At 29.1% G+C, this 13669-nt stretch overlaps 1 protein-coding gene across 1 annotated transcript; it reads left to right on the top strand.

The window, feature by feature from the left end:
- The first annotated feature begins 7652 nt into the window (after positions 1-7652).
- Positions 7653-13443, top strand: LOC123267732 (P protein-like). The gene is made up of 11 exons (XM_044732551.1): positions 7653-7775; positions 7847-7919; positions 8025-8185; positions 8262-8594; positions 8679-8810; positions 10310-10564; positions 10641-10970; positions 11037-11270; positions 11567-11825; positions 12043-12136; positions 13194-13443. Exons 2-11 carry the CDS (start codon positions 7856-7858, stop codon positions 13276-13278), a joined length of 1947 nt encoding a protein of 648 aa, XP_044588486.1. The 5' UTR covers positions 7653-7775; positions 7847-7855; the 3' UTR covers positions 13279-13443.
- The last annotated feature ends 226 nt before the right edge of the window (positions 13444-13669 follow it).

Raw genomic sequence — 13669 nt, 5'->3', positions numbered from 1 at the left:
CTGTCAACTCTGTTCGACTGATGATTCCCGATGGCAAAGCACGTAGTTAAATACTCCCACAATCTTGCCGCTAGATTGGGAAAGTGAACTTCGAATCAGAAATGACGTTGTATTTGTAAGAGCAAACATTTACCGTTTAACAGTTAACATAACATCGTATGTTAATTCATTATTTATCGTTGTATATCTTTCGGAGAATTTTTTAAAGATTTGTAGAGTTCGTCAATATTTATGCACTTTTAATTCAGAACATGACTTCAATTAAAATTGTTTTATTTTAGTATTTCTTCTCAAGGCGATTTCAATTAAGTTTGAGGTTAATTTAGATATATTAATATTAAAATAAATAATTGCATTAATTTTTAAGGAAAAATAAAATATAAATTTAACAATTTGATTGTAAAAAAAGAAAATTAAAAAACTATTGAAATAAGTACTTAAGGTTTTTTTTTTTTTTTTTTTAAATAAATATTATGATTATAATTATTAAATGTTTTTTGAAATTATAATTTTTTATGTTTTATATATATATATATATATATATATATATATATATATATATATATATATATATATATATATATATATATATATATATATATATATTTCTTCTTATTAAAAAAAAACTGTAATTTTACTATATTTTTTTATCTCTTCCCATTAGAACTAAATAAAAAAAAAATTGTAAAGCTTTTTTATAAATTAAGAATTTATTATCATTATATTTCTTCTTATTAAAAAAAAACCGTAATTTTACAATATTTTTTTATTTTTTAACATTAGAAATAAATAAAAAAAAATTGTTAAGCTTTTTTATGAATTAAAATATTATTATTATTATTAATGGAAATTTTTGATGTTTTTAGCCATAATGAAATAATAATAACTAGCAACTTTGCAGTCACTATGTGACTGCCGTGATTTGTGAACTATAAATAAATAAAATTTTGCTCCATTAAATAATGATTTTTTTTAAATTGCACAGTATTTTCTTAACTATTGACGATTTTAAAGATATAAGCTCATCCTGATGTTACACTCATCAAGAGCTTTCATTTGAGTACCCACATGCACTTTGATATATTTTTCATATATACATATATATAATATGTATAAATATATGAAATATTGATGTGGGTACTCAAATTAAAGGTCTCGATGAGTGTAACATCGGGATGAGCTTATATTTTTAAAAATGTCAATAATTCACAAGATACAAGGTCTTTACTAAATAGTGATTTTTGTTATATTGCACTGTACTTTCTTAACTTTTGATATTTTTAAAGATATAAGCTCATCCCTACGTTACATTCATCAAGAGCTTCCATTTGAGTACCCACATGCATTTTGATATATTTTTCATATATACATATATATAATATATATAAATATATAAAAAATTGATGTGGGTACTCAAATGAAAGCTCTCGATGAGTGTAACATCGGGATGAGCTTATATCTTTAAAAATGTCAATAGTTCACAAGATACAAGGTCATTTCTTAATTATATATCTAGAGATAGAGTATTTTCGAATGCATCCTAAATACTTATCATCATAAATATTAAACTGCACAATATCAAGTTTATAAATAAAATAATAGTATAGTAAAAGTGTATTATTTATTAATCATTATTTACAGAAAGATAAGAAAGACTTTTATCTTCTACAATATGACTAAGTTTGTAAACGAGCGCTCTTTCATTGAATTACAATTATTTGATAATAATTTCAGTAATTTATTAGTGCACATTAGAAGAAACTAAATTTTCTACTCAATTTCAATACTATGATAATAAATGACTAACAAATATAATTTCGTAAGCAAATAGTTGCCTGAGTTTTAAATAGATTACACAATCTAATAACGATTAAATCATTTCGATAAAATTCGATAATCTGAAGTCTATTCATCGCTCCGTGAATCAGAAAGATAATTTAATTATTCCAGACTTAAAATTATCTTTATCTCAAGAAAATTACTGAAGATAAATTTTGTTTATCATTTATAGATAAACAATAAAGTACATATTTAAACAAATAAACAAAAATACTTTCTCAAAATTTCGAATTTATCAGTCCTCTTTTTTTATCTAATTTATTATTCTAAAAAATACTATCGTATGTTTTTAAGGTTACCGGGTCAGGTTAATTCCCAAAATATTTCAACACTTGCACGATAGTAATTAATTCTTCTGTTTTGATAAATACTATTAATATTTAATCAGTTGTCTTTATTTAAAGAATAATATTTTTTATTTCAATTAATAATCATTTTGTTCTTTGAGGAAAATTTTTTTCTGCTGAAGGACAAAAATAAGATGATAATTAGTTATTAAATAAATGCATTGTTAAATATTTGTTTTTCATTTAGCGAAGTGTAATTGATATTTTTTATTATTATGACATAAATTTTGATAAAAACTAACCATGAAATTTTTATTGTCAATAATTAAATAGATAATTGCAATCGTAGAATTTATTTAAATTAATTTTATCTTAATAAAAAAAAAATTTTTACGTGACTGTTTTTAAAAAATCTCAAGCCCGCTACTTATATCTCAGATTAACTTTAAATTAAAAGATATGATTATTTAAATAATAAAAAATATTAAAAGGCTCTTGAGAAAAATAATTGTATTATTTGACAATTATTAATTAACATTTATTTAAAATTAATTTTTTTTTTCAATTCGACGATTTCTTCTGAAGAAATAAATAAAAATAAATTTTATTTAGTAAGTAATATATAACAAGCGAGGTGTCTTGTCATGGATAAACTCCAAAGTTCATGAATATTATAATGAAAAAAAAAAAAAAAAAAAAAAAAAAATGTCTGATTAAATCTGCTGCAATGTGATATAACGGGGACATCTTTGTCATCGGATAATCGAAGCGAGAAATCAACAGTTGTTTCGGATAATATTCTGAAGAGGTGCTTGAGACATTTCATTGCCTTCCTGAAAATGTAATTCTTTTAGATCTGCTTAGGTCTCATTAAAATAGTCTTTAAGTCGTGAGTATGTCTTCGAACAACCAAATTTTACCTCTGAGGTAAACATTTATCTTTTATTTTTGTGCTAAATAAGTTTATTTTGGTGATAAAAATTTTTATGAGTGAATTATTTTTTCTGAGAAGAAATAATAAAAATAGTTATCTATATTATTAAGAGAATAATCAAAATATTGTGTCCAGTGTATTTATATGATGAAATGGGTTCTTATGGTTAAATTTAGTATCATTGGAAGGGTCTTGACCTGGAGTTATTTTCACCAATAGTGAATTTATGATGATAAGTATTTTTTTTTTTTTTTTTTTTTTTTTTTTATTTAACCCCGCTTTTCAGACTTCTGTCTCGATGGGGGTCCGGTCGAGATCGGAGGGGGACTCCAGGCTGATCGGTACATTGAGTTTGACAGAATAAGTTTGGCGATATTACATACTTTTTTCAGCCTGGAGAGTAATGCGGCGATAGACCGACTTTGGGGAAACTGCACGCATTTGCCTGTGCCCCACCGGTAGCACAGGGCTTGAGAAAACCATCGAAAAACCCTTTTCGAAAAAGCCATATTAAAGCAAATTTTTAAGGGAGTTGGGAAAGAACGGATAGGGGAAAGGGGGGACCTACTCAGTGGGAATTTTTCCGTAATTGAAAAAATAATCAGACAGCCCAGACTGGGAATCGAACCCAGATCTCTCGGTTACGCGCCAAGGGCTCTACCAGTTAAGCTATCCAAGACAAGTACTGACTACTTTATTTAGTCACGTATATAAGCCACGTATATAAGCCTGTACAGCCCGGCGTGAGTTACGAGCACCGATGTTCACTGAAAATTAAATTTCAGCTCACACCGGGATTCGAACCCACGCCTCACCAGTCCCAAGCAAGCATGACAAGCGTTGTATCGCTTAGCCATGGGACTGGCTTTGATGATAAGTATTTAGGCTGCATTCGAAAATACTCTAGTTGCTAGTATGTTTTAATGAAATATTAATTAAGGTATAGTTCTTTCCCAACCTATAGTTTATGCTACTGCTGTCTTTTTCATTCGCTAGGGTCGCTTCTATTACGGGCTGTTGCTCACTTACTTCCATGTATGACTTAATTTGTTTACTTTACTAGTTTATCAATTATTTCTCAAGAACTATGTGGTAGGGAATTCCAGAAGTTTTTAGGGTAATTATACCTGTATTAATCTAAGTAATATTAGTTTTTTGTGAAATTCTTAAAATTTCTTCAATACAAATATAATAAAACTTCGCGGCTTTCTCTCTCTTTTCTCATACCGCCTGTGTAAAAATGTAATTTTCAATTGCAATTATCTTTAGTTAGAAGTAGTAAATCGTCTCCAAATTTTAACAGCATGTGCATTATGCATTTAATTATTTCTCCAAATAAGAAGCTGGTTTGGTAAAATGTGAAGCCTTGTTGCTAGGCAACTGTTGTTATGGGAGCGTTGCCTAGCAACGGTTACTATGGGGGTTTCTATGTGGGCGTTATATAGAGGAGAGATTGTAATGGGGTTATCATGGGGTCTTCTATGGGGTTTCTATGAAGATTTCTATGGGGTTTTCATTAAGGTTTCTATGGAGTTGATATGGGATTTTCGTTGGGTCATCTATGGGCGGGGGGGGGGGGGGTAATAGTAATTATATTATTATACGGGTAGTAAGCGCTAGAGATTATTTTCATTAATTTTATTTGTTATTAATCTATATTATTATAGGAGATTCCCAGTGAACACATGACTTCAATATGACGTCATTTATAAGTCATAGGAATGTCACAATATTTTACGTAAATATGACGTAAAATTGACCTGTCTTGTGATCCAATTATGATGTAAAAATATATGATATATTTTTGACATCATACTGATGTAAGTTTATTACTTCTCCATGATGTAACGGAAATGACTTAGATATTACGTACAACTGACATAATATATAAACTACACTATTACGTAAAAACATTGCGTCAAAAACTTTAGTGTTAAAAATTTTTGTGTTAAATATTTAACTTTTTTAAGTGTAAATTTAACATTTATTGTGTTAAATCAACATAAAAAAATGTTAAATATTTAACATAAAAATTTTTAACACAAAAATTTTTGACACAATGACGCAAAATTTTTTTACTGTGTACATCAAGTTTCATAATGTTGTTAGTATGTTAAATTAAAGAAATTCGAATTTCGAAAAAAATTGAAATTAAAAATAAAAAGAAATATAGAAAAAAAATTGTATACTTAAAAGAGTTGAAATTAAAAAAAAAAATTTTAATTTTGTAAATTGAAATTTTGAAGAAGAAAAATCCAAATGAAAAATACTAAATTTTCGGAAAAAATTAAATAAAAAAAAAATTCGAGTCTTGAGAAATCAATAAGTATTAAAAAATATTCAAATGACACGGATACATCGTTTACTCTGAAAAAATTTCACTCTGTGAAAGTTCTCTGTGTCCGCAGAGAGTCTAAAGTTCTCTGTGTCCGCTTTTAGACGAAAATTTTTGAAAGTGTAAGATTCAATCAATTCTTATGAAAATTTATAAATTGCCTATTCATTACCACAAGTTTCACTAGAGAGCCTTTTATAAGAGTTTTTACAAAGTTTTATAGAACTTTATAATGTCATTTTGACGTCACATTGACGTAAACGTGTTTACTGGGTTCCTATCTATATATACATATATATAATAATTAAAATAAATAATTTTAAGTAAAAATATAAGGTATTATAAAGAAAAGAATCTCATTAAATTATATTTTTTCGTTTGAGACATTTATAAAATTAAAAATTAAACAAGTTTTTAACACATCAAAAATAGACAAATTAAAAAATGTAAACTAAACTCCACTGAGAAAAGACATAAATAGAAGATATTTATTGGGAGTATGCGTGTTTTTAAAAGTTTAATAAATCTCCCAAAATCGGGCTGAATAAAAAATAATCTAAGTTAGTGAATAGGTTAGGAATTAAAGCATAGCCATCTACCGACAATACTTACCAAAGAAATATTTAGTACCTGTTACTAAATATTATTTGGTGGAACTAAATATTTATTTCCATGTAATAAGGCTTTGTTCATATAAAGAAATGATTTATTAAGCTGTAACAAATAATATTGATGGGTACAAAATATTTGTTTCTCCCAAATAAATGAATAAAAATTTTATTACTAAATCAATTTAGTACTCTGTACTAAATCCTTCTATCAGTGTAGTCACTCATCATGATATTTCGGGAAACGATCAGACCTAGAAGCTTGAAATTTGGTAGGAATATTACTTTTGCTATGTAGAGGTCAGCTAAAAACAGATTTTAAGAAATTCCTTCCCCAAAGAGGTTCGCGGGAGCGTTAACAATAAAAAATTCCCGTTTTGAAAATATAGCTCCTATCGACTCCAAATTTGATAGGAATCTTCTGTAAGAGATGTAGAAATTGTTTACGATAGATCACCCCAAAGGAGGTTGTGGGGGTAGGCATTAACAATGAAAATTTTTATTTTTCGCATCAATCTATAGCTCCTACAGACTCCAAATTTAATAGGAATTTTCTATTACATCAAGTATTTATGATAATTTGAATTAAGAAAAAATTACTTCCACCAAGAATAGAATTTCAAGAAAAATTTTTATTTCGGGCTACACAACCTCAGTTTTCCTTCAGGCACCTGAAAATTTTCTTGAGCCAAGAATTTTGTTCTCCAGTCAAGAAATTTTTCTTTCTGTGTAAGATTTTTCATCGACACATTAAAGGTTTACACTCACATACACACACGCCGACAGATATCCTCGTAGGAATATTAAGAACTAGTTCCTAGGACTTTAAAAATGTGAAGATCAGATTAGAACTTGATTTTCGAAAACTGGCATGGAACCAATGACTCCCCGATTTTTTTTTTTTTTTAATCATTCATTTGTAAAGCGAGAACTTAAAAATTTAGAAAAAATAATCGTAGATGTGAAAAAAAATTTATTACGATGCACAATGACGATAAAAATTACTGTAAGAAAAGTTAGAAAAAAAAAATTTTTTTTGTTTTTTTAATTAAAATTTTTTTTTTTTTTAAATTGTAGGAAATGACGTTAAAATATATTTTAGGAAGCTGAAAGAGCTTCTTGGAAAAAAAAAATTTTCTTCTGAAATTTTGGGGATACCCCATTTTGCCCCCCCCCCCTCCCGCCCCTATCAGTGTTAGTGTAAAAATTATTTGTGTGTAATTTTTATTTTAATGTAATTTTATTGCAGATATATTACCCGCACGTAGCGCGCGGTTCATGCTAGTATATTATAAATTTGGAAGGTTTCTTGAAATTTTGCTCGTACGACCTAACTACCTTAATGAAATTTTATATGAATATTTTAATAAAATTTTAATTAACCGGTGACGTTAGCCGAGTCGTCTAAGGCGCATGGCCTATAGAGAACTCGGACTAACTTACCGGCCAGGCGTGGGTTCGAATCCCAAGCTGGTCTTAGAAACCAACTTGGTTAATATTCGGCCCTTGCCGCGTAGGTTAAGATTTACACAACCCAAAAAGACCCAACAGTTAAAAGTCGGCGGTATGACCACAGCAGTTAAAACCGACTCTAAATAATAATAAATAACAAAAAAAATTTTAATTAAATCTAAAAAATTAATTGCAGCGGCCGCTACTACAGATCTAAAGAAAAATACAACGACATTGAGGACCCATTTTCTTTAAAAGTGAAACCGATTTATCGGTACATAAAATTGGGTTTTTTGGTAATATATTGGTTAATATTTACTGTAAGTAAAACTAAAAAAAAATTTATTATTTAAAATTTTTTTTTTGCAAACTAAAATAAAATCTATTTTAGTTATTATTGATGACTAAAAGCGAAAAACCAGGACTGATGAATCACTTATCAATACAAAGCGACGGAGTAACCAGTATCCTTTTTAAAACAAATAAAATATTTACTTTCCTCGGATATTATATATTTATAGACATACACTTCATTAATATTTGTGTACATACATCCTTAGCACATGTAGACATTGAGATAGCAGATGAGCCAATCAGCGACAAAGTTAAGTTGAATCTCGAGGGGCCACTAGTCCCCGTATTGCAGACGGATGACGCTAATCCTTCGTATCATCTTGTCGTCTGGCTGGAGTTAATTACTGATTATAATAACACCGATAATTATTCCCAAGTATTTATTATTGTTTCAACAGCAAAAATTCTAAATAATAAATCATTAAAAAATTACTTGTAAAAATAATTTATAGGCACTGACTGATAGGTGGGTGGTTCCAATACTGCCTTTGAACTTGCTCCAAGTCTTCCCAAAACAAGAAACGCAAAAAACGCTAGACATCTTGAAATACGATAGAAAATTAGCAGGAAGATTGAGATTGAGTTTTGAAACAAACTCGCCGAAGAAATTCAAAATTTCGTATGCTCTTGATCTGTCACCGGCAACTGCTGATGAAGGTTTGCTTTATGGAACAATTATTTTGTTTGGACTTTATTTTTTCATCATTTTTGATTTCATCAATCGGGCTCTTGCTGCGATGCTTGCTTCGACCATGTCTTTGGCTGTTTTGGCGTTTTTGAATCAGGTAGTGTGATTTCTTCCGTAGATTATACTTCAAATTCAAATTAGGTTTTTATTTTATAAGTATACCTAATACAAAAATTTTTAGCGGCCAACAACAGCAGAAATAATTTCATGGATTGATATTGATACGTTGTTGTTGCTTTTTTCAATGATGATTCTTGTTGCGATACTGGGAGACACTGGACTTTTTGATTATTTAGCTGTTTTTGCTTATAAGGTATAAAAATATTAATTATTCATAATTTTATTATCTATATTATTAAAAGAATAAGCAAAATTTTGTAGCCAGTGTATTTGGGGTTTTATGGTTAAATTTGGTATCGTTGGAAAAGTCTTGACCTGGAGTTGTGCCTTTTCATGGTTTCATATCATTCTCACCAATAGTCAATTTATGATGATAAGTATTTAGGCTGCATTTAAAAATGCACTATCTCTAGATACATAATTAAGAAATGACCTTGTATCTTATGAACTATTGACATTTTTAAAGATAAAAGCTCATTCCGATGTTACACTCATCGAGACCTTTCATTTGAGTATCCACATCATTTTTTCATATATTTATATATATTAGATATATGTATATGTGAAAAATATATCAAAATGCATGTGGGTAGTCAAATGAAAGCTCTTGATGAATGTAACGTAAAGATGAGTTTATATCTTTAAAAATTTCAAAAGTTAAGAAAGTACAGTGCAATTCAACAAAAGTCATTATTTAATAAAGTAAAATTTTATTTATTTATAGTTCACAAGTCACGGCAGTCACATAGTGACTGCAAGGTTGCTCGTTATTATTATTAGAAATTTTTCAAATTTTGAGCAATTATAATAATTATTTTTATTATTATGAGTTTTACTTGTATACCGTTTTCTGGTTTTTACAAGGCTAATTGTCTCAGCTTCTCCGCATATAGTCTTTTTCAACTCTTTATTATCAACATATGCTCCACTCTATATTATCAATACAATCTTTCAACTCTTTTATTATCAACATGTTCTCCGCTCTTTTTATAATCAACATGTTCTCCACTTTTTATTATCAACATGTTCTCCGCTTTTTATAATCAACATATCATTTCGCACATAATTCTATTCTCAATGCGGCTGTGGACCGACTTGTGCTTTCTGTACTGTATTTACCCTATTCCTCACCCCTTTCTATCGGTTGTTGGAATAGTGGCGATGGGGAAACCACAGAGAAAACCCATGCCAGTACAGTCGGCTACCGGAGCGATCTCCGACGGTTGGTGTTGGAACTATTCGAACAACCGTCGGGGCTCGAACCCTCGCCTCACGACATGATGCACGAACGAACTAACGGGATAATGACTTAGTCCGCTCGGCCATCATGCCGCTATAATAATAATTATTTTTAATATTTATTTTTTCTAAAGACTGGTTTTACAATACTTATAGGTATTTTCTGACGTAAGTCGTTAAATTTTCAGTTTATTGGCTATCCAGTCTAATACAACAATTTTTTTTTCTCTAATTTTTCGTAATTCTGTTAGCCTGTATTTCCCTCCAGGCATAAACAATGTATTCTCAATTCATATCTAAATTTGTCATTAAAGATAAATTTGACTGAAGAAATAATTCGGCCAGGACTCGAACCTGGATCTTTTGGTTACGCGCCAAAAGCTCGACCTGTCAAGCTATCCGAGACTTACGTTAGAAAATACCAATAAATAATTATTATTATCATTATTTCAGATAACAAATGGTAAAGTTTGGCCATTAATTTATACTCTCTGTATCTTCACCGCAATTTTATCGTCTTTTCTTGACAATACAACAATGGTTTTACTAATGACACCCGTCACAATCCGACTTTGTGAAGTAATGGAACTAAACCCCGTTCCAATATTGACAGCAATGGTAATTTACTCAAATATCGGCGGAACCCTGACACCGGTTGGTGATCCACCGAATGTTATAATCACCACCAACAAAAAAGTCATCGCAGCGGTAACAAAATATAAATCTTCAATGAATAAAAACTTACTCTGCATAACTAATTAATAATGACCAATAATTGTAACAGGGCGTCGATTTCAGTAACTTCGTGTTACACATGAGCATCGGCGTCGTATTGGCCGTAATAGTCGCAAGTTTCCAGCTGAAACACATTTTTCACGACACGAAGCTGCTAAAATTCGGTGAGCCTCTTCAAATCCAAGAAATGCGGCATGAAATCGCGATTTGGCAGCGCGCTGCAGCTAGCTTGTCGAGTTACAGTCGGGAAGAAAAGTTAGTACGCGATATTTTGCTGCAGAAAGTGCAGACACTTAGCGCTGCATTAGACAGCAAATTAACTACGGGAAGAATAAGTTCGTTGAAGTACAGGTCAACGCTCGAGGAACTTCAAGACAAAGTAATTATTAATTTTTAACAATTACAATGAATAATTTTAAATGAATGACATATGTCTTCATTTTAGTACCAAATACGCGACAAATGGATGCTGCTAAAAACAAGTATCACTTTAATCTTCGTGATAGTACTTTTTTTCCTGCATAACCTGCCTAACGTTAATTTATCACTCGGGTGGACGACCTTGCTGGGAGTTTTCCTCATCCTCATCCTGGCGGACACTAAAGATTTGGATGGAATTCTTGCCCGGGTCGAGTGGAGCACCTTGATATTTTTTGCGTCCTTGTTCATCCTTATGGAGGTATTAATTTAAGTATTATATTCAAAGATGCTTATATATCTTCTTTATACAATTCAATGCTTTGATGCTGAATGATATTCTTCTTTTTTTTTTTTTATTTTACCAGATGAAAATTAATTTAGCAGATATTTATTAAATTTAAATAATTTTTGTGACAAATTAATTATGGCAAAAAAAATTGATAAGAAGAAATGAAGAAAAATAGAAATTGGAATTTTTTACAAATATTTTTTAAGAAAAATTTGATTTGTTAAGATAATTAAATCAAGTAACTGCAAATTTCATCATTTTTTCAGGCACTTTCCTGCTTGGGCTTGATCGCCTGGATCGGCAAGCAAACCGAGATGATAATCTTGTCAGTGAGCGAAGAGTTCAGATTAGCCGTAGCCATTATTTTGATTTTATGGGTATCAGGAATCGCCAGCGCCTTTGTAGATAACGTTCCTTTGACGACTATGATGATCAGAATCATAACGAACTTATCGCAGAATAATGAGCTCGGGCTGCCTCTCCAGCCGTTGGTTTGGGCCTTGGCCTACGGTGCCTGCATGGGAGGTAAGTTTAATCTTGTTTGTTAATTGTTAATCAATTAGATGAAAAAAAAAGAATTTTCTAGATGCTTTTTAATTATCCACACTTAAACTTTTATCAGATTATCTGCTGATTATCGATTCCAACTGATATCAGTTATCATTTACTTTATCACCAGCGTATTTTGATGTGTTATCAGTGATTTTATTTTTTTGTTGAATGGATGCGTGTTATTTTGCAGGTAATGCGACTCTCATTGGAGCTACGGCGAATGTTGTCTGTGCTGGTGTCGCTGAACAACACGGATATCCGTTTACATTCATGCAATTTTTTAAGTAACTATTTCTTCATTCTATTTTTTATTTTAAACTAGAAAATCGAACGCGCTTTGCGCGCTTCTGTCAGAATGTTTATTTTCGACAATTTAATTAATCAATATTTTTACAAATTTAATTCATTAATATTTAACCGTTGCCATGGTAATCGTTGCCAAAGTGATCATTATAGCAACGAAAAGCGACAACAATGAAAACGTCAAATCAACTTTTTAATAAAAGATATTGCAATGTTTAACTAACTATTTCTTCTTTGATTTTTTTATTTTAAATATTGCAATTTTTTAACTAACTGTTTCTTCTTTCATTTTATTATTTTAAATATTGCAATATTTTTAGTAACTATTTCTTCTTTCATTTTTTTATTTCAAAGATTGGAATTTTTTTTAGTAACGATTTCTTCTTTTTGTTCTTTATTTTAAATATTGCAATTTTTTAACTAACTATTTCTTCTTTCTATTTTTTATTTTAAATATTGAAATTTTTTAACTAACTATTTCTTCTTTTATTTTTTTATTCGAAATATTGCAATATTTTTACTAACTATTTCTTCTTTATTTTTTTTTATTTCAAATATTGCAATTTTTTAACTAACTATTTCTTCTTTCCTTTTTTTTATTTCAAATATTGTAATTTTTTAACTAACTATTTCTTCTTTCATTTTTTTATTTTAAATATTGCAATATTTTTACTAAATATTTCTTCTTTCGTTTTTTTTTATTTCAAATATTGCAATTTTTTTTTAATAATTATTTCTTCTTTCTATTTCTCATTTTAAATATTGCAATTTTTTAACTAACTATTTCTTTTTTTTGTTTTTTATTTTCAAAATTTTTGAGGTTCATTGCAAGCTGCAATACTATTAATAATTGTTTTTAAGTTAATCAAGACATAATTCCAATTAAAAAAACTAGTAATTAACACCGCAAATAAATTTTGCTACTTGAATAATAACCTAGATACTAATAGTTAATACAGAACGATTCAATAATAGCTTCACGAACGTAACTGTAATTATATTAATTAAATAAATTAACAATTTAATGTTATTTTCCAGAGTGGGATTTCCGATAACGATTGGTAGTCTTCTAACAGCAACTGTATATCTTCTCGTAGCTCACATTCTTTTCCAATGGCACTGATTAATTTTATATTTATTTCAGTAATTATGTTTTTATCTTTCAACCTTTAAATACTCAATTTATAGAATATTATAATACATTAATATGATTATTTTAAATTAAACAATCTTTAGATCACTTGGAATTAATAATTGTTAAATTTCAAAGATCAATTATTTTTCTTCTTTAACAAATCTTGATCTGGTCATATTCTAATTATATATCAATTTATTTTATTAATTAGTTAATTAAAAAAAAATTGTGATATTTAATTATTATTAGTCAAATAAATACCAAATTTTGCTAAACTTTGTATCTAAGGAATTCTGCGGTACCAACTGTTCCGCGAACCAGCTCTCTAACAGGTGGCAACCTTCCGCTAACAGGTGGCAGCTCTTACCGATAAATTTAT

This window comes from Cotesia glomerata, linkage group LG6, assembly GCF_020080835.1.
Source record: "Cotesia glomerata isolate CgM1 linkage group LG6, MPM_Cglom_v2.3, whole genome shotgun sequence".
Lineage (NCBI taxonomy): Eukaryota > Metazoa > Arthropoda > Insecta > Hymenoptera > Braconidae > Cotesia > Cotesia glomerata.
The sequence above is the reverse complement of the archived record's forward strand: the minus strand, read 5'-3'. Positions and strand labels throughout refer to the sequence as shown.

Excerpts from the sequence above, each read along its gene's own strand:
- LOC123267732 (XM_044732551.1), top strand. The coding sequence starts at position 7,856 with ATGACTAAAAGCGAAAAACCAGGACTGATGAATCACTTATCAATACAA. Across the intron at positions 8,186-8,261 it reads ACACCGATAATTATTCCCAA|GCACTGACTGATAGGTGGGT; the intron begins GTATTTATTATT and ends AATAATTTATAG. Across the intron at positions 10,971-11,036 it reads TCGAGGAACTTCAAGACAAA|TACCAAATACGCGACAAATG; the intron begins GTAATTATTAAT and ends TCTTCATTTTAG.